Source organism: Ranitomeya variabilis, chromosome 6 (assembly GCF_051348905.1).
Source record: "Ranitomeya variabilis isolate aRanVar5 chromosome 6, aRanVar5.hap1, whole genome shotgun sequence".
NCBI classification, from domain to species: domain Eukaryota; kingdom Metazoa; phylum Chordata; class Amphibia; order Anura; family Dendrobatidae; genus Ranitomeya; species Ranitomeya variabilis.
Genome location: NC_135237.1, coordinates 390,500,146 through 390,527,759, shown reverse-complemented (window position 1 = coordinate 390,527,759; position 27,614 = coordinate 390,500,146). Strand labels below are relative to the sequence as shown.

At 41.9% G+C, this 27,614-nt stretch overlaps 1 protein-coding gene across 2 annotated transcripts in view; it reads right to left on the bottom strand.

Moving 5' to 3' along the window:
* The window catches only part of RTTN (rotatin), a 273,895-nt gene that overhangs the window by 16,824 nt on the left and 229,457 nt on the right, over positions 1-27,614 (bottom strand). For both annotated transcript variants that reach the window (XM_077270109.1, XM_077270108.1), the window contains exons 40-48: positions 23,883-24,033; positions 21,376-21,513; positions 19,819-20,012; positions 19,279-19,384; positions 17,808-17,905; positions 16,204-16,281; positions 11,655-11,781; positions 10,260-10,462; positions 972-1,239 (exon numbers count right to left, since the gene is read on the bottom strand). In XM_077270109.1, the coding sequence (XP_077126224.1) occupies positions 972-1,239; positions 10,260-10,462; positions 11,655-11,781; positions 16,204-16,281; positions 17,808-17,905; positions 19,279-19,384; positions 19,819-20,012; positions 21,376-21,513; positions 23,883-24,033 (1,363 nt within the window). The remainder of the gene's footprint in view (positions 1-971; positions 1,240-10,259; positions 10,463-11,654; positions 11,782-16,203; positions 16,282-17,807; positions 17,906-19,278; positions 19,385-19,818; positions 20,013-21,375; positions 21,514-23,882; positions 24,034-27,614) is intronic.

The window sequence follows — 27,614 nt, the reverse complement described above, 5'->3', positions numbered from 1 at the left end:
AGCGGAATCCGCACAAAGAATTGACATGCTGCGGAATATAAACTGCTGCGTTTCCGCGCGGTTTTTTCTGCAGTATGTGCACTGCGGATTTCGTTTCCCATAGGTTTACATTGTACTGTAAACTCATGGAAAACCGCTGCGGACCCGCAGCAAAATCCGCAGCGTGTGCACATACCCTAAAAGATTCATTGCCAGTTATCGCAAACGCTTGATTGTAGGTGTTGCTGCTAAGGGTGGCCCAACCAGTTATGAGGTTTAGGGGGCAATCACTTTTTCACACAGGGTCCTGTAGGTATGGATTTATTTTTCCCATAATAATAAAGACATTGATTTAAAAACTGCATTTTGTGATTACTTGTGTTGTCTTTATCTAATATTTAAATTTGTTTGGTGACCTGAAACATTTGTGTGTGACAAACATGCAAAAGAATAGGAAATCAGGAAGCGGGCAAACACCTTTTCACACAACTGTATAACATGAAGAATCTTTATGTAACCTGTCAGGTGAGGTAAAAAAACACGACTTTCTCCATGACTGGCAATGAATTTACATTTCTAGAGAATCTATCATGACAGGCAGAACTGTCTGCATGACACACCTGTCCAACACGTAGAACCAGTGGGGGGAAACACGTTACTCATTAGAAAAGCTGATTTCCACACTGAAGACAGAAGAACGCATGAGCTTTCAGGTCATGAGCACAGACTTCTAAATGGAGTAGAGTCTGTCTATCCTGACAGGTATTCTTTAATGCATCCACCAGATTATGTATGCACAATTTATTCTGCAATGTCCTCTGTAATTGGACTGTGTAACGTCAGATCAATATCAAGGAAGAATTCGTGCTTTCGTTAGACTTTATAGAAACTGAATAAATTACATTGATTGGAAAATTGGTATAACTTTAACAAAATATTAGGACTTAAAAAAAGCCCTTTAATTCAGAGATTAGAAAGACTTGAGTTCTTACCATTGGAAAGTATCTTTGGCTTATTGGTTTGATTGAAGCAGATGTTATGTAAGACAAGCAAAGCAGAAGGAAACTTTAGCTTCTGCTTGTATTTGGTGAGCTCCAGGAGAAGGTCCACGCTCCCCTTCAGTTTCATAATCATCACCTGACCATCACTTCCCAGGGACAAATTCCACAAAAATTTCAGCCACAGATTCGCTGCAGCATTAAGGCTCTTGTTATTGCTTTTTGACAAGGAGAGTGATAAAAAGTTTTGTAGAAAATTACTCTGCAAACAAGAAAAAAAAAAAGAAAGACAGACAACAATTTAGGAAAAAAAACATAACTAAATCGATTGATAACCAAATAGTATAATTAATTTAGTTGAATGTTTCTTTTGTCTCATTCCATTACGCAGCATTTTCATACCCCTGCTGCCACGTTGCCCTGCTGTAAATGCACTGCAATACAAGATATCAGCTGACAGATCTTTACTAAAGCCTGTGCTTAAAGAAGCACTCTCATTGACAATCTTTTTTTTATAAATTTGTATATATGTGCATTTAATGTAGTGTATATGCTCGCCATCTCCAGGATCCAGTGCGGCTCTGCTCCTCTTCTCAGGGATGTCGCTGTTCTTCAGACTCTCCTGGTCAGACTGCGCTCCACATGACCCAGACCCTTTCACAGTGTAGGCCTATGGTGTGTCAGAACAAGGCTCCATAGGCCTACATTGTAAAGGAGACTTCCCCGCTCAGGCATAGAGCGATCCAGGGAGTCTGAAGAGCAATGACATCACTCAGAAGAGGAGCAGAACAGCGCTGGATCACAGAGAAGGCAGCAGTAGGTGAGTGCATAACCACATACACACTACATTGCATGCACATATACACAGATTTATCAACTATATAATTGTCTAAGGGGTACTTCCGTCTGTCTGTCTTTCTGTCTGTCTGTCACGGATATTCATTGGTCGCGGCCTCTGTCTGTCATGGAATCCAAGTCGCTGATTGGACGTGGCTGTTTTGCCACAACCAATCAGCGACGGGCACAGTCCGGCGGAAAAATGGCCGCTCCTTCCTCCCCGCAGTCAGTGCCCGCTCCGTACTCCCCTCCAGTCAGCGCTCACACAGGGTTAATGGCAGCAGTAACAGACCGCATTATGCCGCGGTGTAATGCACTCCGTTACCGCTGCTATTAACCCTGTGTGACCTACTTTTTACTATTCATGCTACCTATGCAGCATGAATAGTAAAATGATCTAATGTTAAAAATAATAAAAAATCGTTATATACTCACCGTCCGTCGGCCCCCAGATCGACAACTGGCCTTTCCCGCTCGCGACGCTCTGGTAACCGGTCCATGCTGCGATCTCGCGAGATGATGTCGTAGCAGTCTCGCGAGACCGCTACGTCATCATCTCCAGACACCGCAATGCACTGTTGAGACCGGAGCGCACGAGCAGCGTCGGTAACCGCTTCGCTTGGATCCGGGGGCTCCGAAAGGTGAGTATATAACTATTTTTTATTTTATTTCTTTTTTTTAATTTTTTAACAGGGATATGATGCCCACATTGCTATATAATACGTGGGCTGGGCAATATACTACATGGGCTGGGCAATATACTACGTGGCTGGGCAATATACTACATGGGCTGTGCTATATACTACGTGGCTGGGCAATATACTACATGGGCTGGGCAATATACTACATGGGCTGGGCAATATACTACATGGGCAATATACTACATGGGCTGTGCTATATACTACGTGGCTGGGCAATATACTACATGGGCTGTGCTATATACTACGTGGCTGGGCAATATACTACGTGACTATACAACGTGGGCTGCGCAATATACTACGTGGGCTGCGCAATATACTACGTGGGCTGCGCAATGCAGTTTTTCAACGCATCCGCTGCCCATTCTAAAGTCCGGGGAGGAGGGGGCGGAGTTCGGGCCACGCATGAGCGGTAGGAAATGACGTACGAAAAAAGTTCACTTGAACGTTTTTTCATGCCGACGGTCCGCCAAAACACGATGCATCCAGTGCACGACGAACACGATGTATGGCCATACATCGTGATCTGTCGGCAATACAAGTCTATGGGAAAAAAACGCATCCTGCGGGCACATTTGCAGGATCTGTTTTTTTCCCAAAACTACGGATTGCGACGTACGTCACACGACGCTAGTGTGAAAGAGGCCTAAGGTGGGTCAGTGCTGAGGCCAGGGATCTAGCGGTAGTTTAGCATTTATGGCCTTTTTCAGTTTGTAAAGAATGGACCAGAAAGTAGACCTGCAAGGACCAGATGAGTTACAACAGGGAGCTGCGGAGAAATCAAGGTGGATGAGTATCGTTACTTTTATTATTTTCCCTGGAACATTCTGTTAAAAAAAGGCCAAATTCACATCACTAGATGTAAATCTTTTGCCACAAAGTGGCGCTTTTGGTCATGTCCAATCAATTGTCAATTAATTTTGAGACTGATCAACATTAGAATGTGACAATGTAAAGCCAGGGAGATGAATCAACAGAAACCGGAGATTCCAAAGGAAACCTGCAGTACTACCCCACTGTCCCCTGATCTGTGGCTCCAGGGCTGGACTCCTCTGCTACCATAGGGTGCAATCTCAGACATTCGCGCTCTGAGTGACCGCTGATAATGAGGATTAGTAGCCAATGCTTGAAACAAAAAATGATGCAAATACAGTTACCGTACATGTACCATTTGAATAAACCACAAAACTGGCTTCATTAACCAAAGTTATAATAGATTTATTATACATATTTCAGTATGAGCGAAAGCAGCACCACTCCTCCAGCTTCCACACATTTTTCTCTTCTTTTCTTGGATCCATTTATTCCTCTTTCTGCCTCAGCAAACACTTTCCTACTGACCATCCCAAGAGTAATGCACTAATTCTAATAGGAAGTAATGAGGAAAAGACTTGGTGTGACCGGCATATCAATGCTGACGTTGGATTCCATGCCCAGGCAACTCTTGTAGAATTATATGTGAACTGCTTTTTGTTTTACATGTTGCACCATAACACAAACTAGTAAGCTTAACATGAATTTCTACCCTTATTAAAGAGTTATTCCCACAAGCACATTTTTCAGAAAGCACAGTAAATCCATATTCATTGGTAATATACAGAATTGCCCAGCATAAAGCTTCTTTCCTCTACCTTTGCATCGGTTTTCAGCTCTTTCTGCCTATCTGTGCTTCTAGCACCACATAGCAGAATGGGCCATCCTGTTCTTAACTGCCAAAACTACATTTCTATGAAGCACTTGCTTAGAATGTACCGTATGTTTCTGTGCACTGTCTGCTCCTGTACAGTACGACTTTACTTTCTGCCATCTACATCAGAATAGCTTGTGTGGTTTTACATCATCAGCTGATTCTAGCAGAGCTCAACTCCCCTGTGACAATCCACAATGTAGAGAGGTATTTGTTGGCTATTGCTTACAGATCAGTTTTGTGAAACCTCAAATGTAGCTCTATTGATGCATATGGCAGATGAAAATCATCTGCTATATGCAACAATAAAGCAGCATTTGTAGTTTCACATAATTAGCCTCTCAGCAGCAGACAACAGACCTAGAACAACTAATCCCAGCACCTGTAGACCGTTCATCCTGCAGTATACAGTAAATATAAAAAGTCTACACACCCCTGAAAATGCCATTTTAGCCTTGTAAAAAAAAAATCATACAAAAGGAGAATAATTTCAGAACTTTTTCCACCTTTAATGTCACAAATAATCTGTAGGATTCAATTGAAAAATAAACTGAAATCATGTCAGGAAAAAAAAATTAAAATAATGTGGTTGCATAAGTATGAATTAGTTTAAGCAATTAAAGTACCCTCTGAATTTATGTAGGCATGCATTCATTTAGAATTGGCAATCTTTGCCCACTTTTCATTGTAGAACAGCTCCAAATCTATCAGATTGCGAAAGAAGCTCTTGTGCACAACCCTCTTGAAGTCAACCACAGATTTTCAATTGGATTCAGGTTTGGGTTCCGGTTGGGCTACAGCAAAACTTTGATCTTCTTTTGGAGAAGACATTATTTTGTTGATTTGGAGGTATGCTTAGGGTTGTAACTGTGCCGAAAGGTGAAATTCCAATTAATTTCTTTGATGCAAAATTCACTAAGTCTTGACTCAAGGCCCAGTTTAAGCCGCCCCAAAGCATAATGCCATGATTCACTGTAGGCATGGTGTTCTTTTGGTGATGCACCAAACGCACCTTTTGGAAGTATGGCCACAAAAGTTCAACCTTGGTCTCATCAGACTAGAACACATTTATCCACATACTTGATGTTTTTGGTAAAACAAAGCCGAGCAGACATTATAAGTATAGGGAGATTGTTGTCTTGTTGTTACATGTAATATACAAACAGCACTTTCCAAAAATTCTTGTAGCTCCTTTAACCCCTTCATGACTTTGCAATTTTCCATTTTTGCCTTTTCTTTTCCTCCCCTTATTTCAAGAGCCATAACTTTCATTTTTCCATCCCCGTATTAGGGATTGCTTTTGCGGGACGAGTTGTATTTTTGAATGGCATCATTCATTCATTTTATTATGTGAGGCACTGGAAAAGTGCATTGAAATTGCAAAAAAAAAAAAAAGCGCAATTCCACAACTTTTTTTTCTTCAATTTACCATGTTCACTATAAGGTAAAACTGACCTGTAGCGGTTTCATTTTTTGGGATTTGAGGATGTGTCGTGGCTTATTTTTTGTGCCCTGACTTGATGTTTTTATTGATACCATTTGGAGATGATGATTTGATTGTCACTTTTTGCATTTTATTGCAATGTTGAGGTGACCAAAAAATGTAATTCTGGCATTTTGATTCTTTCTCTTGTTACGCTGTTTACCGATCAGATTTATTTAATTTTTTGCTATATTGAATATTTTTGAACACAGCGATTCCAAAAGGTTATTTTTTGTTTTATTTTTAATGGGGGTGATTTTTTTTCTTTAATCTTTTTCCTGTATGTCTAACCTTTTTTCTCACTTTTTTTACTGACTTCAATTGTCCACTTAGGAGACTTCAGGATGTGATCGTCCGATCGCCTGTGCCATACAAAGCAGGGCTTTAACAGTACTGCTAAAGGTAGAAATGATTGGTCTCTTACGAACTCCGGCATTCACAGGACTACTGTAATGACAGTCACAGGGGTGACATTGGGTGAGTCTGCGGAAATCGGACTGCACTCAGATATCATCCGAGTGCAGTCCAAGGTCTTCCATGCACCAATAGACTTGAATGTATAAATGCTTTCTGATTTCAGAGTGAAACAAATAGAATACTGAATAATAATACTGGCCCAAGTGCTATCCGATAAAAAAAATTGGATATTCGCTAATGTGACCGTTGCCTAGAAGATGTATTCTAGACAAAGCCCAGCCATGCTGCCAGGGAGCCAGCGGGAAAAGAGAGCACTGCGCAGGATCGACCAGGAGCAAAAAATACTAAAATATGCTTCCAATTGGTACGGAAGGGTATTGAATTGGGGCGGTATGTGCAAAAAGGAACATATTTAACCCCTTCATGACCCAGCCTATTTTGGCCTTTATGACCTTGCCGTTTTTTGCAATTCTGACCAGTGTCCCTTTATGAGGTAATAACTCAGGAACGCTTCAACGGATCCTAGCGATTCTGAGATTGTTTTTTCGTGACATATTGGGCTTCATGATAGTGGTAAATTTAGGTCGATAATTTCTGAGTTTATTTGTGAAAAAAACGGAAATTTGGCAAAAATTTTGAAAATTTCGCAATTTTCACATTTTGAATTTTTATTCTGTTAAACCAGAGAGTTATGTGACACAAAATAGTTAATAAATAACATTTCCCACATGTCTACTTTACATCAGCACAATTTTGGAAACAAATTTTTTTTTGCTAGGAAGTTATAAGGGTTAAAATTTGACCAGTGATTTCTCATTTTTACAACAAAATTTACAAAACCATTTTTTTTAGGGACCACATCACATTTGAAGTCAGTTTGAGGGTTCTATATGGCTGAAAATACCCAAAAGTGACACCATTATAAAAACTGCACCCCTCAAGGTGCTCAAAACCACATTCAAGAAGTTTATTAACCCTTCAGGTGTTTCACAGCAGCAGAAGCAACATGGAAGTAAAAAATGAACATTTAACTTTTTAGTCACAAAAATGATCTTTTAGCGAAAATTTTTTTATTTTCCCAAGGGTAAAAGGAGAAACTGGACCACGAACGTTGTTGTCCAATTTGTCCTGAGTATGCTGATACCTCATATGTGGGGGTAAACCACTGTTTGGGCGCACGGCAGGGCTCGGAAGGGAAGGAGTGCCATTTGACTTTTTCAATGAAAAATTGGCTCCAATCTTTAGCTGACACCATGTCGCGTTTGGAGAGCCCCCGTGTGCCTAAACATTGGAGCTCCCCCACAAGTGACCCCATTTTGGAAACTAGACCCCCCAAGGAACTTATCTAGAAGCATAGTGAGCACTTTAAACCCCCAGGTGCTTCACAAATTGATCCGTAAAAATGAAACAGTACTTTTTTTCACACAAAACTTCTTTTAGCCTCAATTTTTTCATTTTCACATGGGCAACAGGATAAAATGGATACTAAAATTTGTTGGGCAATTTCTCCTGAGTACGCCGATACCTCATATGTGGGGGTAAACCACTGTTTGGGTGCACGGCAAGGCTCGGAAGGGGAGGCGTGCCATTTGACTTTTTGAATGGAAAATTAGCTCCAATCGTTAGCAGACACCATGTCGCGTTTGTAGAGCCCCTGGGTGCCTAAACATTGGAGCTCCCCTACAAGTGACCCCATTTTGGAAACTAGACCCCCCAAGGAACTTATCTAGATGCATAGTGAGCACTTATAACCCCCAAATGCTTCACAGAAGTTTATAACGCAGAGCCGTCAAAATAAAAAATAATTTTTCTTTCCTCAAAAATGATTTTTAGCCCAGAATTTTTTATTTTCCCAAGGGTAATAGGAGAAATTGGACCCCAAATGTTGTTGACCAGTTTGTCCTGAGTACGATGATACCCCATATGTGGGGGTAAACCACTGTTTGGGTGCACCGCAGGGCTCGGAAGGGAAGGCACGCCATTTGGCTTTTTGAATGGAAAATTAGCTCCAATCATTAGCGGACACCATGTCGCGTTTGGAGAGCCCCTGTGTGCCTAAACATTGGAGCTCCCGCACAAGTGACCCCATTTTGGAAACTAGACCCCCCAAGGAACTTATCTAGAAGCATAGTGAGCACTTTGAACCCCCAAGTGCTTCACAGAAGTTTATAACGCAGAGCCGTGAAAATAATAAATGTGTTTCCTTTCCTCAAAAATATTTTTTTAGCCCAGAATTTTTTATTTTTGCAAGGGTAACAGGAGAAATTTGACCCCAAAAGTTGTTGTCCAGTTTCTCCTGAGTATGCTGATACCCCATATGTGGGGGTAAACCACTGTTTGGGCACATGCCGGGGCTCGGAAGGGAAGTAGTGACGTTTTGGAATGCAGACTTTGATGGAATGGTCTGCGGGCATCATGTTACGTTTGCAGAGCCCCTGATATGCCTAAACAGTAGAAACCCCCCACAAGTGACCCCATTTTGGAAACTAGACCCCCCAAGGAACTTATCTAGATGTGTGGTGAGCACGTTCAACCCCCAAGAGCTTCACAGAAGTTTACAACGCAGGGCCGTGAAAATAAAAAATCATTTTTCTTTCCTCAAAAAAGATGTTTTAGCAAGCAATTTTTGATTTTCACAAGGGTAACAGGAGAAATTGGGCCCCAATATTTGTTGCCCAGTTTGTTGTGAGTGTGCTGGTACCCCATATGTGGGGGTAAACCACTGTTTGGGCGCACGTCAGGGCTCGGAAGGGAAGTAGTGACATTTGAAATGCAGACTTTGATGGAATGGTCAGCGGGCATCACGTTGCATTTGCAGAGCCCCTGATGTGCCTAAATAGTAGAAACACCCCACAAGTGACCCCATTTTGGAAACTAGACCCCCGAAGGATCTTATCTAGATGTGTGGTGAGCACTTTCAACCCCCAAGTGCTTCACAGAAGTTAATAACGCAGATCCGTGAAAATAAAAAATAATTGTTCTTTCCTCAATAATTATGTTTTAGCAAGTAATTTTTTATTTTTGCAAGGGTAACAGGAGAAATTGGACCCCAACAGTTGTTGCCCAGTTTGTCCTGAGCACGCTGGTACCCCAAATGTGGCTGCGGATCCGCGGCCAATCCGCTGCGGATCCGCGGCCAAATCCGCACTGTGTGCGCATGCCATAACCCTAACCCTACCCCTACCCCTAACCCTAGTTCTAACCCTAGTTCTAACCCTAACCCTAGTGGAAAAAGAAAAAAAAAATATTTTCTTTATTTTATTATTGTCCCTACCTATGGGGGTGATAAAGGGCGGGGGGGTTTATTTATTATTTTTTTATTTTGATCGCTGTGATAGAACCTACCACAGCGATCAAAATGTACATTGTAATGAATCTGCCGGCCGGCAGATTCGGCGGGCGCACTGCGCATGCGCCCTCCATTTTGGAAGATGGCGGCGCCCAGGGAGAAGACGGACCGACTTCGGGAGGCTCGGTAAGTATGAGGGGGTGGGGTGGGGGGTGGATCGGAGCACAGGGGGGGGGATCGGAGGACGGGGGGAGCGGACAGGAGCACGGGGGAGCGGACAGGGGGACAGAGGGGGGTACCGGACAGAACGGAGGACTGGGGAGGAGATCGGGGGCGGTGGGGGGGGGGGGCGGGGGGCAGAACATGATTTCCAGCCATGGCAGATGCTATTGCAGCATCGGCCATGGCTGGATTGCAATATTTCACCATTTTCATAGGTGAAATATTGCAAATTGCTCTGATTGGCTGTTGCACTTTCAACAGCCAATCAGAGCGATCGTAACCACGTGGGGGCAAAGCCACCCCCCCTGGGCTGAAGTACAACTCCCCCTGTCCCTGCAGATCGGGTGAAATAGGAGTTAACCCTTTCACCCGATCTGCAGGGACGCGATCATTCCATGACGCCACATAGGCGTCATGGGTCGGATTGGCACCGACTTTCATGACGCCTACATGGCGTCAAAGGTCGGGAAGGGGTTAAAAATGGACGATATTGGCACAAAATAATAAATGCACGTGTACATTATTAAAAGACCACATATTACTTTAAAGAGTTATTCCCAAAATCAATAAGTTAAGAATCACCCACTGAGATCAGTATCCCCAAAAGTTTTTGGTGTTACATGTCGACTACACTTCTGATCGTCCATACCTTCTGGATGATGCACCTGCAGTCCTGAGTGTCAGCAACATTGGAGAGGAGGCCAAATACCACCTGTTGTGTCAGGCTGCTGCAGGAGGACGGGTCTGCGCCGAGCTTCAACACATTGTGCAGTATGGAGTTGCCTGCTGAGGATTTCGGTGACGGCTGGGTGGACATTACTCCAGTGCTAGTCCAGCATAAGGAACTAGATGCTTATAGAAGGGAAAAAAAAGTATTCGTTTTAGGAAAAATTTTAATAAAATCTGATTTTTTGTTTTAAAACATGTCACTCTGTCCTGCACATAAAACTATTTGATCCTAATTAAGTGTTTAAAGGGGTTTTCCTGTGTAATTAATTTATGGCTTATCTACAGGACATGCTGCTGGCACATGCCACACTCGTTCTCACTATTTATTTTATAGACATTTTTAAAACTGTCCAGAGCATTGTGGAAGTGCCATAAATATACAATATGCAATTTCACATTTGATTCATGGCTTCCATAATTATACCAGAGCCAATAACAGCTACACCAAATGCCTATTTCAGTGGATCTTAATAAATCCTTATAAAGGACCGGTCAGGTTTCAGATACATCCGAAGGTACGAAAAATGCTGTAGATTGTCCATTCCTTGGGCCAAAATGAGTATAATAAATATATAAAAATTTAAACTATTCATATCTAGAACTAGGAGCAGAAGCTGGTAATGTGTACCAATATTCGCTCCAAGCCCATTTACTTACGGGGTGGTGTGACAAACAACATATATTACCTACCAACAGGAAAAGTGAGAAATGTAGGATCCAACCACTAAAATGCCCATCAACTATGAGAGAGACAATTAACTGTTCATAGGAGTTATAGATGGGTCCAGACAAGGAAGCACTACAAAGCCTTGTCTGAATACAGAGGGACGATCAATTTATGAAACTGCTGGAGATAGCAAAGTGCTGTGCTGTTGAGCCTTGTTCGTGAGATAATGGCGGTCCTAGCTGTCAGCCCCCCAGGAAGGAGAAGAGGAACCTTAGAAACTTGTTATAAACCTATTTGAAACCTTGTTATAGTGTTAGATTTGAAACACATACTTCTGCAAAATGCAAGTTTGTCACAAAAGCAGTGATCCAGAACAATGTTAAATATACCAGTTTCCATGGAAAAATTATATTTTTACTATGCTAAAAAGTACATGCATTAAATGTGCTCCTGATATAGACAAGTGGGGGAATGGAAATTGTGGCAGAGGATGAGTATTGGAAGAACAGTACAAGCAGACAAGAATTATAGAGCTACAATACGTAAGCAGAATCAAAGTGACGGCTCCTAAAACCATCATCTTCTCAATCAGGGCTGTGACAGTCAGGCCTCATGGGTATCTGGGCATGGAGAATTTGTTCAGCTTACCTGCTGGAAAGTTTGCCGTGTAGACACAAAGTAATTGCAAGGCACCTTGCATCAGCGAATCATCCATCAAAAGCCATGGCCAAAGAGAAGACAGCACAGGAGCAAACGGAGACTCCAGGGAGGCCGCCTGCCGAAAGGGGAAGAAACAACGTGTGGTCCAGCGTGCCTCAGAAAGCCAACTTTGGCCTTACAGTAATAGTCCAAAGAACATGCAAAACCTTATCCTAAAGATTCTACAGACTGAGCCGGATTGTTCACATCTCCCCAATATGGTCCCCGGCCATATAAAGTATATCTTGTATGAAATGTTCTCATACAATTTATGCAGTTAATAGCCCTCTGTGTCTGTACTGCTACATATTTAGGCTGTTAACTGGTTCATGCAGCTTTACATGAACACCCGAGCCTTACACTATGGCTGGTCCGAATAACTAAAGCACATGTTACCATCCACCTCTCGTGTCTCCCCTTTTCCTCATAGTTTGTAAGCTTGCGAGCAGGGCCCTCACTCCTCTTGGTATCTATTTTGAACTGTGATTTCTGTTATGCTGTAATGTCTATTGTCTGTACAAGTCCCCTCTATAATTTGTAAAGCGCTGCAGAATATGTTGGAGCTATATAAATAAAATTATTATTATTATTGTTATTATTAAATGCTGGAGCGATTCAGAGAAAAATATAACTGGTGGCAATTGTGCAGCCAGGCCATGATTCATGCTGCCCGAGGTTGGGTGATCGGCTCCCTTTAAGTTACTGCTCACTGTCAGTTTAAGTGCGAAGTCTATAGTACAATGCTGTCAATCACAGAATGGGGCCGCCCACTGGACTCCTAAGTGCAGAAAGTGTAGGAATTTAAAGGAATACAATACAAGCTATACTGAGAGTTTTGCTACCCGCTATATAAATCTGCTCAGCTCCTGCTGCTCATATGTTTAACATTTTCTAGGTGAAAGGTTTCTTGTAAGAATCTCCCTTTACAAATGAGGAAATCTTTCTGCTGGGTAATGTAGTTTCAAGTGTAATACTTGAGGCTGAACGTGCTGTTAGATTGTACATATAGATTCACCAAAATGAAGATTTGTTTGTCGTGGCTAGTTTTGTGTGAACATTTTGAAGAACATGAAGTCTGATCTACAGAAGCCAAGGCTGCTCACAGTCCTGCCAAATAACTAGATCATGAAATGGGATTTTGCAGTTAAGAGGCAGCTCTTATACTAGATATCGTGTGAATGGTATCTCGGCTCGGACATTCTTATACAGCCTGAAGCAATGATTTTCATTATGATTAAGAAACAAGTGTTTTTCTTTCCAGCAATCTGTTACAAAACTGATAACACATCATCCAAAAGATTTATGTACGAAACTGTCAATATAGACAATACATTATGAGGGGGTTGAAAGTGTTAATCACTTCTAGATTTCTTTTCATGTCAATGCAAACTGAGCATTAAGCCAAGCTCAAGTCAGACACATACAAATAATAATATTATGTCTATAGTCTTTGAGTTGAAAAGAACCTGAGTGCCATCATTCTCCTTTCCCCCCCAAACAATATGGCAGTCAACACTGATTGGATAAGGTGAGAATATGCTGGGAGGACCCACCCCCTTCCCAGATGGTAACACTTACCGTCTATACTTGTGTATAAGTCGAGTTTTGCAGCACCTTTTTCTGTGCTGAAAATGCCCCCTCGACTTATACATGAGTCATTGCCCCAGAAGACGGCAAGGAAGGGGGAGCGGCGGAGCAGCAGGTGACAGGAGACAGAAGCCAGCTGCTGTGGCTAAAGCCTGTGTTCGCTGCTAAAAAGAAAGGACTATTCACTGTGTGGCCCATGGGCCTGTGAGGCATTGCCCGTGGCTGTCCGCATAGAACATTAACACTGGGTCTAGCATGTAATTATGAAGAGAAGGTCTTCGGCTGCTCACCTTTGTGAGTGGCTCTGTACTGAAGAGCAGATCTGGATGTGCATACACTGCCATTGTGGTGGATAGATAAATTACCTAAGGTAATCGGTACACAGGATGTACTACCTGTGAGGAGAGGTCTGCCATTGTGGTGGATAGATAAATTACCTAAGGTAATCTGTACACAGGATGATACTACCTGTGAGGAGAGGTCTGCCATTGTGGTGGATAGATAAATCACCTAAGGTAATCTGTACACAGGATGTACTACCTGTGAGGAGAGGTCTGCCATTGTGGTGGATAGATAAATTACCTAAGGTAATCTGTACACAGGATGATACTACCTGCGAGGAGAGGTCTGCCATTGTGGTGGATAGATAAATTACCTAAGGTAATCTGTACACAGGATGATACTACCTGTGAGGAGAGGTCTGCCATTGTGGTGGATAGATAAATTACCTAAGGTAATCTGTACACAGGATGTACTACCTGTGAGGAGAGGTCTGCCATTGTGGTGGATAGATAAATTACCTAAGGTAATCTGTACACAGGATGATACTACCTGTGAGGAGAGGTCTGCCATTGTGGTGGATAGATAAATTACCTAAGGTAATCTGTACACAGGATGTACTACCTGTGAGGAGAGGTCTGCCATTGTGGTGGATAGATAAATTACCTAAGGTAATCGGCACACAGGATGATACTACCTGTGAGGAGAGGTCTGCCATTGTGGTGGATAGATAAATTACCTAAGGTAATCTGTACACAGGATGATACTACCTGCGAGGAGAGGTCTGCCATTGTGGTGGATAGATAAATTACCTAAGGTAATCTGTACACAGGATGATACTACCTGTGAGGAGAGGTCTGCCATTGTGGTGGATAGATAAATTACCTAAGGTAATCTGTACACAGGATGTACTACCTGTGAGGAGAGGTCTGCCATTGTGGTGGATAGATAAATTACCTAAGGTAATCTGTACACAGGATGATACTACCTGTGAGGAGAGGTCTGCCATTGTGGTGGATAGATAAATTACCTAAGGTAATCTGTACACAGGATGTACTACCTGTGAGGAGAGGTCTGCCATTGTGGTGGATAGATAAATTACCTAAGGTAATCGGCACACAGGATGATACTACCTGTGAGGAGAGGTCTGCCATTGTGGTGGATAGATAAATTACCTAAGGTAATCGGTACACAGGATGATACTACCTGTGAGGAGAGGTCTGCCATTGTGGTGGATAGATAAATTACCTAAGGTAATCGGTACACAGGATGATACTACCTGTGAGGAGAGGTCTGCCATTGTGGTGGATAGATAAATTACCTAAGGTAATCTGTACACAGGATGATACTACCTGTGAGGAGAGGTCTGCCATTGTGGTGGATAGATAAATTACCTAAGGTAATCTGTACACAGGATGATACTACCTGTGAGGAGAGGTCTGCCATTGTGGTGGATAGATAAATTACCTAAGGTAATCTGTACACAGGATGTACTACCTGTGAGGAGAGGTCTGCCATTGTGGTGGATAAATTACCTAAGGTAATCTGTACACAGGATGATACTACCTGTGAGGAGAGGTCTGCCATTGTGGTGGATAGATAAATTACCTAAGGTAATCTGTACACAGGATGTACTACCTGTGAGGAGAGGTCTGCCATTGTGGTGGATAGATAAATTACCTAAGGTAATCTGTACACAGGATGTACTGCCTGTGAGGAGAGGTCTGCCATTGTGGTGGATAGATAAATTACCTAAGGTAATCGGTACACAGGATGTACTACCTGTGAGGAGAGGTCTGCCATTGTGGTGGATAGATAAATCACCTAAGGTAATCTGTACACAGGATGATACTACCTGTGAGGAGAGGTCTGCCATTGTGGTGGATAGATAAATTACCTAAGGTAATCGGTACACAGGATGATACTACCTGCGAGGAGAGGTCTGCCATTGTGGTGGATAGATAAATTACCTAAGGTAATCGGTACACAGGATGATACTACCTGTGAGGAGAGGTTCCTGAAGCTTGATGTGAAGATACTGAATCAGGGCAAGCTGGGAGCCCCTGGATGCAAGAACCCTGCCTCAGAGTGACTTCTGTTAGGAAGCTTCGGCTATTACTATGCCGATAAGCTGAGCTGATGTCTCTTCTCAGAGGTGGCCTCTGGGTGTGGCTCATGACCCTCTCTGAGATGAATGTGGCTCACAAGAAAGGTTGAGGACTACTACTATAAAAGTTCAATGCAGGAAAAACACAAATAGAACTCGAATGCAAAAAACTGCCACCGTCTGAACGGGCCCTTACACTGTAGTCTTCTAGCTCCACTATTAACAACTTACGGGGACTTTTAGCAATGTGATGCAAAGTCGCTCACTCAAAGTCCAAACACAAGTCATTCCCAATACATATTTCATTCATAATTAGTATTGTTTTAACCACAGGGTTAAAGATTGTTCAGAGGGAAGACACTGGCACTTTTGTACAGATCACAACTCTGCTAGGACATGGCATAGCACTTTGTTAAAATTGAAAAACCTACATCCTCATCAAGAGTGTGGAAAACAATCTGTGTGTGAGACTATTCTTCCCCCATTATGCGGAGAGCATGCTCGGAGTACAGGATAACTACTTACTTTACACTCTTCATTTCTGTACATACAGTTCCTCAGAAGATTCATGTTGACTTTTAACTGCTTGCATAGATTCTCCTCCTATAATAGACAACGAGTAGAGATTGCCACCAACAATTCTTTTCAGAAAAACATTTATTTGAAAACTCAATTTCTGTGGTCTCCAATATTCCCCCAATTTAAAGATTTCTCCCACATTACAATACAAGTACATCACCTAAGTTCGGGAAAGACTTGTGAAAGTCAAGCACAGTTATCAGTATGATGGTCACCCAGCAATTCCAGACTTAACGGGAACCTGTCAGCTGATACATGCCGCCCAATCACAGTGCATTGCAGTGGGAGCCGCCACTACACAGCGAATGGGGCTGAGCAGTGCTGCATCGTTATGGAACTTGTAATAGCTAATTGGTAAGGTTTGCACCCCACCCCCACTGATCCGATAGGTCATCAATATATTCCGACAAGACAACCCCTAAGATTGGCAAGACAAGACCAATCTTTTTCAGTATAGAGTGTTGGAGGACAAGGCACATTTGGCATTCAAGGAGAATGTTTAGTGACAAGTCCCTTGGAAACTGTATTTATAATGGCTGTCATGTGGCGTCTCCAGAAACCAATATAAGGGAAAGCAAATAATAACACAAACCTCTGTATTATGACATTCCTTTATTTTCAAGTCATTTTTAATAAACAATTTATAAAAGTGATCAAGTGGTAGACATATATGTATGGAAATTAGCTACTCATTATGTATGAGCTGGACAAGGGAAGCTAAAAAGAAAGAACATCTAAACCAGTTGGCATTAGAGATAATAGGTTCCGACTTCACAAGTTACCCACTCTCAATCTTGAATATGCTTGCCGCCTTCAGTTACTTCCTCAGGAAATGTGTTTAAGTTCTTAGAAACTGTATGCACAAAAGAGCATTTTGTATAGGACTTTTTAGTCATACACTACAAAAGACTAGCCACTAAACTTTCCTTTGACTAAACCTATGTATACGTAATGTAGATGTATTAATATATTCACCGAGAGCTGTATTCCTTGGTTTTTAGTGCTGCTCCGGTCCTCTTCTCACTCATGTGCCTGCTACTGTGACTCCCCAGACCACACTGGGGTCTATGCGTTAGTCAGAAGCTGCTTTTATAAAGTAAACATATGGAGCCTCGTCATGACCCCCATAGACTTACAATGTAACAGGGACTTCCAGCTCACAAAAAGTGTGCAGTGTGATCCGGCGAGGTGGACAAGCAGTCGCATCAGTGAGAAGAGGACCAGAGGAGTGCTGGATACTGGGAAAGAAGGCGACTGCTGAGTATATTAACGTACCTACACTACATACAGTTTTACACAGGTTTAGCCAATAAAAAGTTTAATGGAATTATTTCATTAATGGGTCTAATTAGATAGATAAATCAGATGGACGAGACAGAGAGTCTGGAAAGTTTTTCCACTACAATGGGGACTTTGGCACACAGAGGAGTGAATCTCCACCTCCTCATTGATACAGAACAAACCCTTTCGGCATTGTAATCAATTATTGAACCCCTTTGAAGACACAAACCCACAACGTCTATCATTTCATATGATCACTGTGTCAATACCTTTTTTTTCTGTGAAGATTTTGCTGGTCTTAGTGACTCCAGAGTCAGCTGGGCATGAACATGTTTCATCCTCTCCGTGCAGGTATCTATAAGATGAGCTACAAGTACAAACAACATAGTAAAAAACACAATTCCATAAAACCTTCATAGAGATGCCTTCCACAACTCCTTTCTCAAAAAGAAAGCCACGTCTTTTAATTTATGGGCTGACATGCTTTGAGGCTATGTGCCCACGTTGCAGAAATGCTGCGGAAATGTCCGCAGCATTTCCGCAACTCCCTGCCGCAGGTAAAAGCAAGCGGAATTCGCATGCGTTTTCCCGCAAAACACTAGCGTTTTGCAAGCGTTTTTAGCTTGCAGAATGCTTGTGTTTTCCAAGAGATTTGAAGCATCATTTGGAAAAGTGATTGACAGGTTGGTCACACTTGTCAAGCATAGTGCTTGACAAGTGTGACCAACTTTTTACTATTGATGCTGCCTATGCAGTATCAATAGTAAAAGATAGAAAGTTTAAAATAATAAAAAAAAATTAAAAATATGGTTATTCTCACCTTCCGACGGCCCCCGATCTCATCAGTGGCGCTCCCGGTACGTTCCGTTCCCAGGGATGCTTTGCGCGAAGGACCTTTGTGACGTCATGGTCGCGTGACCGTGACGTCATCTCAGGTGACTCACGCAATGCATGCCTGGGAACAGAAGCCAGCGCGTGCACCGTTTCGAGGCGGGAGGACTTCGGGGGCCATCAGAAGGTAAGTATAACCCTATTTTTTATTTTAATTGTTTTTTTGTTTTTTTTTTACAGAAATATGATTCCCAAGGGCCTGGAGGAGAGTCTCCTCCACCCTGGGTACCATCTGCACATGAAGCGCACACTTTAGGCATGGTGGGCATAGCCCCTTGCATAAAGTTAGCATTTCAACGCAATCCTATGGCATAGGAATTGCTGTGATTCTGCAGAAATAATCAACATGCTGCAGATTTTACAGCTATGAGATTCCGCAGCGGTAAAATCTGCAGCATGGACACACAGACTTAATTTGCTTTTTGTTTTAAGAAATGTCACAACTTGAGGAGACGGAGAGCATCATTTATATTTATTTTTTTTTAACCACAGAAAGCATACACTACATTACAAGGAAATACTAGACATATTCTGCAGCTGAGAACTGCTCTGCTACAATAAGAAGCCTTGTTCTTTTTTCCAAACCGCATGATGTCCTACGCCCTGTGTCTTTTTATTTTACATAAGTACTTTCTACATATGGTACCACATATGGCTTTGCAAAACTAGTTTGTGCATATGGACGTCATAAGAACTAATTCTAGGAATTGCTTGTACTGATTGTAGTAAAACACATGTCTTTTTTAGGTACCTTAGTGGTGCGCCCCAGCTGGAGCCAGAAGGAAACCACATGGGTTTAGCCACTTGTCTAATAGAATCCATTGTGTAAAACAACGTCTAAAAGCTCACCTTGTAGGCTGTATGCCTGGGCGCTCCGGCTGACGGCCAAGAGCAGAATTAAGCAATTCACACAGATCTGTCTGATGGGGTCCTCTGACGATTTCTCTTCATACATCTACATCAATATCAAGGTTTTGCATTAAGAAAATATACAAGAATTTACATAGTTATAGAACCATACATGTAAACATTTATAAACCGGCCACATGAGAACTTCATCTTGGATTGCAATGACAACCTCCCAAATTTCACAAACAGCTACAGGTAGAAATGCTTAGTGACCAGAGCCAGAAAATATGACTATCCCCCATGTCTGAGACCTTAGATCCCGGAAGAAACTCGCTGCCAACATATGGCAAAGAATTCTCCCACAGGATAAAATAACATGATTTCCCCTCGTAAGAACATCTGCTTGGCTGTCTCTTATGCAAGACGGTGCAAAATCCAATCTACACTACCAGTGTCATATGCCACAGTGTGATGAGAGGTTTATTGCCTTATGTGCAGACTAGTGTACAGTGTATGCATATCGCACATAGAAACACTCACCTGTAAAATGATTTTGCACAGGCTGCTTCCCATCCGGAGATTTCCATCTAGTAATGAAGTGAGTGTTGAGTTAGACTCCTGTGACTCCGGTTGTCGGTTTCCTTCTTCTGCTAGAAGAACTGATAGAAATTGCAAGCTGGCCACGCACAGATGCAGATGTTTTTCGGATAACGCTAAGAATTCAGAAATGGTGTCTAGAGGAAAAAAAATATTGGCTCTTTTAATATACAAAAACATACAAAATCCAAAGAAGGGGTCTGCAGGCATGACACGGGACACTTGTAGTATACTGCATACTGTACTGAATGCTGATAATAGAGGTATATGCAATTGGCTCCTGCCATTGTGGTGGCCTAATGCAGGCAAGTTTTTACAACATAAAGGGGTTACTGAATTTAAAAAATCATCATCATACATGATCCACAGGTGGGACACCCACCGATTGTTAGAAGGGGAAGTAATGAACTCTGATCCATGTGGCATCGCATTTAATTCATTCACATTTAACAAGTACAGGCTATCTCCAGGTCACAAGCTAAATACGTTTTGTAACTTTGCTAGGAACCTAGATATGTATGCAAGATGGAACAGGGACTGGGGAAAATAAAACAAAAATCCAAATATTTCTCTGACCGTTGACCACTTTGGCCATCCTGCTGCTCAACAGCCACCATATGGTTCATTTCTTAGGGTCATCAGGCGCATCCCATCTCCAGCCACTTCACTGTAGGCCAGGACTTATCGCTGTGTCCACTCATTGGAGGTTACTGCACATGTTAAAGTCACAACATCAACGTCGCGACCTTATCACGCAAAGTTACATTTAGGCTGTGGATGCGGCTGTGAGTGCTGGAGGTACAGGGCACAATGGTGAAAAGAAGTTTGATATGCTAGGCAGTGGAGTGACCGACCGAAGAGGAGAGGTTTTTGTTTAACCAATACCCACATGGCCATCCGATCCCCTTCTTTTCCTGTTGGCCAGGACTTCTGGCCCTATCTAGACCAGAGCTTACTGTGTGTCATGAGGTTGAGATGACAATACGATCTTATGATGCGCAGAAAGCTCCGGCCTGGATACGGACGGGCGTCCTTGTCTATAATGAAGGAGCCAGAGATGTGGCATACGACAGCATAAAAAAAGGAGACTGGACGGCAGCCAGAGGGGAACATTAGTTTTTTGTGTTGAATATCTGACTTTCATAAGTAGGGATGGTACATAGGTTGGAGACTCCCTGCACATCAGCAAATACAGTTTCCTATAGCAATAATGGAAATGTATCTGTAATAAATGGATCCATATGGGAATGCAGGCAATTTGGGGCTTTGCATATAAAGAAGATAAATGTAAAACTAAATAAAAATACAAGACATAAAATTAACCAGCACAGAATATCGGATCTGAAAATAATATTGTGCTCAGTAGGTGGATGGATACATAGTAGTCACATGGAATTAATACCTACTGGGAAAGGAAATTAATGGAAACAAAAATACACATTTTACTAAGTATATTCTACAATATTGAAAAAAATGTACATTAAAGAATCTGTATCTTACCAAAGAATGCAATCCCACATTTTGTCAATGCAGCTGTAATGGGAGAGATAACACCTGGCCCATTTTTTCTTAGCAAGGTGGTTAAAAATAAAAATATGTCTGTCCATGACTGATAAATTGCAGCTTTTAGCTCGATATCTAAAATAATAATGCACATATGAATTTATCATAATAGATGATTAATATCTGCACTGGCCACATTAGAAAACATTTTGGGAAAATGTTAAAAGCGAAGAGCTGCATAAAAGACCGGACATAAAAGGCTTTTACCACTTGTTTGATGTGCTGACTGCAAAAGATGACGTTTAGAAATAGAAATGTTTGCCATCACACAGCCCAAACTGCCCAGAACAGAGACGATATACATACAGTACACACAGGAGAGGCTGAATACTCTGAAATGAGCAAAGACCACCATAAACGGATCTTTACTAGTGAGCAATATAAGGAAGGGTCAAGCGGTGACAGCAAGTATTGTGCCATCTAGCCCAGGAACTAGTGCCCACTTAAAACAATTAATGTTCACTTAGTGTCCCCTAAAAAAATAATGATGCGTCCATTCCAAAAGCAATAATGCCACCTTTGTGCCACCCCCCACAAAACATACATTTTATACTCCCCTTTTTGAGTCCTGAGTCCGTCTGGTACTGATATGGTGTAAGCCATAGGCCTAGAACGATCTGGTCTGTAGTCTCAGGACGGAGAGCGGTGGGGCAGGGAGCCTGTGGCTGCCTGCTCCGTCATGAGAACCGAGTCAGGGTAATTTTGACACTGATACGACTCACAGTGGAGCACAGATGAACCACTAGCGATTACACTTTTTAAGGGCACAACTTTTCAATCGAAAAAATATACAACTTTTTCAAATTTTGGACTCTGGTAAACCGCCTCTTGTGTCCTCCCCGATACATTATTGGCTGCAGTGGTTTTATTCTGACTAATAACGGTCACCTCCAGAAAGAAGGATCATGAACAACAAAAGTGGCGAAGTCAGAGGTCCGGGATGTGGACAGGAGATTCCAAGTGACAAACTGCAACATCTGGAAGGTAAAGCTCTGCAAATTTTTAACAAGTACGGTAGATTTTTGTCTTTAAAAAAAAAAAAAATCCATTAACTCAAAGATTCCATTCGCTGTACGTTGCTGAGTTACCATTAAGTTTTTGTTCGACCGTATTTAGCAGAGTGAAGAAAACAAACTTGGCCATTTGAATAAAATTGTAGAGCAAGTACAATTGTAGGAAGACTTAATGGTGCATTACTGAAGGGTTTAAATTGCAATTACATTTGAAGCGATGAAGATATTGTATTAAAGGCATAAAAATGGAGAAAATGCAGCATTAAGGGATGGGCAAGTTTAAAAGAACGGAGTTAATATAAATCTAATAGAAACGCATGGGTCTTTAACATTTTCTATCTCATAGCAGTTATATATGAGGAGTAGTCATTCATGCTGACTGTACCTTCTTCATCTCTGGCATTGTAATCAACTGCCTACACCAGAATATGGACTTTATTATTAAAAATGCATAAAAATCATCCAAAATGTGATCAAGCAGCCAATCAAACCACTTATTCAATTATAAAACCTAATCAAGAAAACAGAAATCTAAAAATCTGATTGGCTGCTGTGCCCAAAATACCTTATCATAATAGATCTTCAGGGGTTATTATAACATTTAAATACTTTTCCCCCTGTAGACATGGCTGGTATATTATCCCCAGGTTCATCCAGGCGACATAACAAAGCTGACTGGGTCTCCCAGGACCCAGCAGCTTCTGCTCTCACTAGACCCGGGGATCACATGAACGCGGTGTATGGAGGAGGATGTGCCATTAGTTCAGACATTTACTGTATACACAGCACTAGCTTATCGCTCTGTATATAGCGCTCAGGAAGGCAGAGGTGGTTATAAACATGTTCATGTCTCTATGTTCGCCCTCTCTTCGTGGACCTCGGCTGTGTCTGCCAACCGCCCCCCAATTCCCACAGCTGCATGACTGCACTGTTTGTCCACTAAAGGAATAGAAAGGTCCTTACAAATCACAAGAACGGGTGTCCATTGTCAACCATTGAAATGAAGCCAAGCAAAAGTGTCAATTTCTATGGGACAGATGAAGATATTCACATGCTGTATATATCGGCCATGTTGGCAAGGGTTAAATAGTGATGGATGAAGACGCACCATTGGCGGTGGGTGGGGGCAACGCCTGCAAACACAATTTGGAACTACCCTGTAATGACTCAAGCGCCCAATGTATGCTTTCATTCAAGCTTTGGCTAAATTAATAGGAATGTATTATTCTGGAGTAAAGCAGCCTACGGATCATACACTTTGGTCTTATACAGGCCCATCTTTCCAAGGTTACCTTGTGTTCATCAGTATCGGCATCTCCATGGACATCGTGTGTGCACTGATCACCGTTTACAAGGCTGTATGGACAGCTATGTATAGTAATGCCAATTAACAAGAAGGGAACACCACAAATTGTATTACAGCACACATACCGAAAGCCTTCCTGTGCTGGACGAACAGCAGTGAGAATAAAGCCGTCAATAACGGGCACATCCTGTCTTCTGTCAGCAAAGCAGCATTGACCAGCAGACATGACTGCAGAAATCTGGACAATGCGGAGAGGTAGTGGAGCAGAATAAGCACCTACACAACAAATGGATAACAAGTTAAATAGCAGGTACCATGAAATCGGATACACAAAATAAAAATAAACTAGGAGCTTTCTACTGGACTCAGAAGCTTCAGGGACACAAACAGATTGCAGCGCAGGTGAGTGTTATAAACGACAAGGTCAGATACACTGTACTTTCAGGGGCGCAAAAGCATTTGGTATCGCTGAGAAGATCCACGCTGAATCTTTGGCGGCAGGGCCTTGACTAATGCCTTTTTTGCACCACTGTGTCAATGTTATCAGCAGCAACATCAGTGAAGCACAGAATAGTGTAGTAGATTGATGCAGTAGCCAGGATGTGACCTGCCCTTGGTGCACTTGTAGCCTCATTTACAAAAAAAAAATCAAAGTTGATTTTTGTTAAAGGGGTTGTCCAGAACTTTAACATCGATGGTCTAGCCTAAGGTCTGATCGGCAGGATTGCAACACCCTGCACCTCCCATCAGCTGTGGTAGAGGTGGAGGAAGAGGAAGAAGAGGACGAAAAAGAAGAAGAAATACCTTCAATTTGGAATTTAGCATAGTTCTTCTAAATCACTATGTCGCTTTCCCCATGTGCAGGGCACTGCAGTAGCTTAGATTTCCATGGTTACGACCACTAACAACTAAATGTCACTATATGAGTGGTCGTAACCATGGATACCTAAGCTACTGCAATGCCCTGAACATGGGGTAAGCGACAGAGATGTAGTATGGTTCTGCTAAGGTCTTTCTATATTGAAGGTATTTACTAATATTATTATTACTACACCTACCACATATTGGGATAGGACCTTCGAGGTTACGTAATCTCTGCATTCCAGGAACAATATTTTTTTTTCCCATCGATATAACAGTATGGGTGCATGTTTTTTTTTCAGGAAGTACTGTGTTTCTTATTTTAGGGTAGATACAGCCCACCTTACTTTTGTTAACCTTTTATGGGAATACATAGGAAAAAAAAATCCCAGCAATTCTGTATTAACTTTAGTCAGTGGGTCAGTATGGTCATGGCAATACCAACTGTATACAGATTTATGTTTTATTACTTTTGTACATTACTCATTTATTTTTCTATCTTCATATCCCGATCATATTTTTTTAAACAAATAGAATCATTTTTTTTCAAGAAAAAAACTAAAAAACTGTAGTTTTCACTTTTTTTTTTTTAAGGGTAAATATGACTTTTGTGGTTCCATTTTTTTTTTGGTAGGACAGATGAACAAAAACAGTAATTCAGGAATTGTTTTTTAATTTTTTTTGCCTTCAACATGAGAGATAAACAAAAGATTGGTCCTGAAAGCAATTTCACCAGAATTCTGGTATAAATCGCTTTGAAAAGTCACAAATGTTTGGCAAGTTGCCAAACTTGCAATTAATTGCACCAAAATTTAGCAACTTTTGGAGTTTTCACGCAAGTTTTTTTTCCAGCTGAAAGGAGTTGGGTTGTGATGTTTCAGCTCATCTAACTGATGATGACATCACTTGTCAGACGCTGCTGATTCCTGACGAGGTGCGCACTTGCATCCTCTAAAACACTGAATTAGTTGGGCATGGCTTTGGCTACTCTGGCTGGAGTCAGGTACTCTCATCATGGCCTCACACAAGTATTAAGGTGGTCAGTCGTGGTAACGGACCAAATTTGGATCCATCAGTTAGTGTGGAGCCAACATGAGGTTCCAAGAGAAAGGTGTAGGTAAAGTGTCATCTGTGGGTGGTATGGTTTAGATAGGTATAGACAAGCGAGACAGTGGGTTTAGACAATATCACTGTTCAAATGGGGTGAGAGAGTATGGTGTAGAAGTATCGGATTACGTCTTTGGAGGGATGACTACATTTTTCTGTGAGGATGGGGAAATGGAGGATTCCATCTCCTGCACATTAGATGAGGCCTAGTAGTGCCTGCTGTAGTCCATTTGTGGAATGCTAATAGGGATTCCACGCCTGGGGGAAATTGGGGGTAACCCAAAAGAGATGCTAATGGGGAAAAGGGAGAAATGAGGGAAGAGGAATATTTCACAAAGGAGTAGCAAATTTTAAGAGAATTAGACATTATAAGATTTAAAATGTGTTAACGTTGGGTAGGGGGAGCCATATTAGGGTATGTAGAGCTAATGGGGACATTTTGGGGCTTCCAGGCTAAGTAAGAGAAGGGGTTTGACAGATGCATGATATAGAGTTTGTTGGGCCAGTTTAGCTGCCTGGTAGTATTTAATTAGGTTGGGAACCTCTAAGCCGCCTTTAAGGTAGTGACGGTAGGGTGTGGCCCTATTTACATGTGGAGTCCTCCTTTCCAAAAGAGTTAAGTTTTCTTTTATTTTTTACCTTATTTTAAGGTAGTGAGATGGTACAGGTTTTGGATAGACACAGAAAAGGTATAATAACACGTAATGTCATTTAAGGGCATATATATGACCTAGCCAAGAAAGTTGAAGTTTGCCCCCATTTGTAATAGAGAGAGGAGTTCGCGGGTATGTTGTGGAAAAGGGAAGCTTGCGGTCAACTTGATGCCTCTGTAATCATAAGGCCAGAGGCCCATTGAAAAGGAACGATGTGTTTCAAATGCATTACAAAAAAAGTGGACATTTTAAATATTCAGAGCATAGGATTTGATTGCTTGACCTCAAGGCTGGAAATGAAGTCAAACTTGGATAAATGAACAGCAGGGCACGGAGTGAGGTTTGAGTGGAGGTAAGTAAGAATAGGATATCATCTCCAAATATAAAGCTAATGTCAGACTGATGCAATCTTGACGTCACACACACTTGAGTCGAGATGAAGGCTGTTAGTTTGGGATGCAGGGATGTAATAGTAAGTAACAAAAACCATTGAGATGGGGGGCAACCTTGAAAAGGAAGAAGAGAAGTTATTGTAATGTACTTGGACTGTTGGGTGACTGCGTCTCGCTTGCTTTGCCTGCATTGGTGTAGCAGATGTGAGACCTAGTGCACATTATCAGAGGCATGTCAATGCGGTACAAAGTGGACCTGATCTACATGTATCAAATAACTCAAACCTATGTTGAGGCACTGAGCTAAGATTTTTGCTAGAAGTTTAATGTCAATGTTAATTAGGGACCTGGTTCTATTGTTTGACCACAACATTTAGTCTAAATTTGACTTGGATATCATACGAGGTGAACGTCTATTTCTTAGGAGGTAAAATAGCCAGTGAAGTGAGGGTTAACAGTAGTGGCATATTCTGCAGTGTAGGGCCAAGAACCTATCGGCGCCTGTTTTGTTTAATTTGAGTAAAAGCATAGCTTCTTCTATTTCAGAAGAACAGATCATGATTTCCTTAGTGTTGCACAGGTAATGGAATTATTATCAAGGCATCAGAAATTGCCACAGATTTTCTCACCTGAACAATACTAAGAAAATCCTGAAAACATGATCTGACCTGTTGGGGGACATGGGGACTGAAGTTGGGGAACATAGATCTAGCGGTGGTCGCCTGTGGGAGAGATTGTGGTAGTGTGAGGGGTAGTTTTTCAACTGGGAATCAAATAATAACATTTTACTCTCCAGCCCAACTATATTGGGCAACGGTTTTGTTTTGCAGGTAGCTTCGTGGAT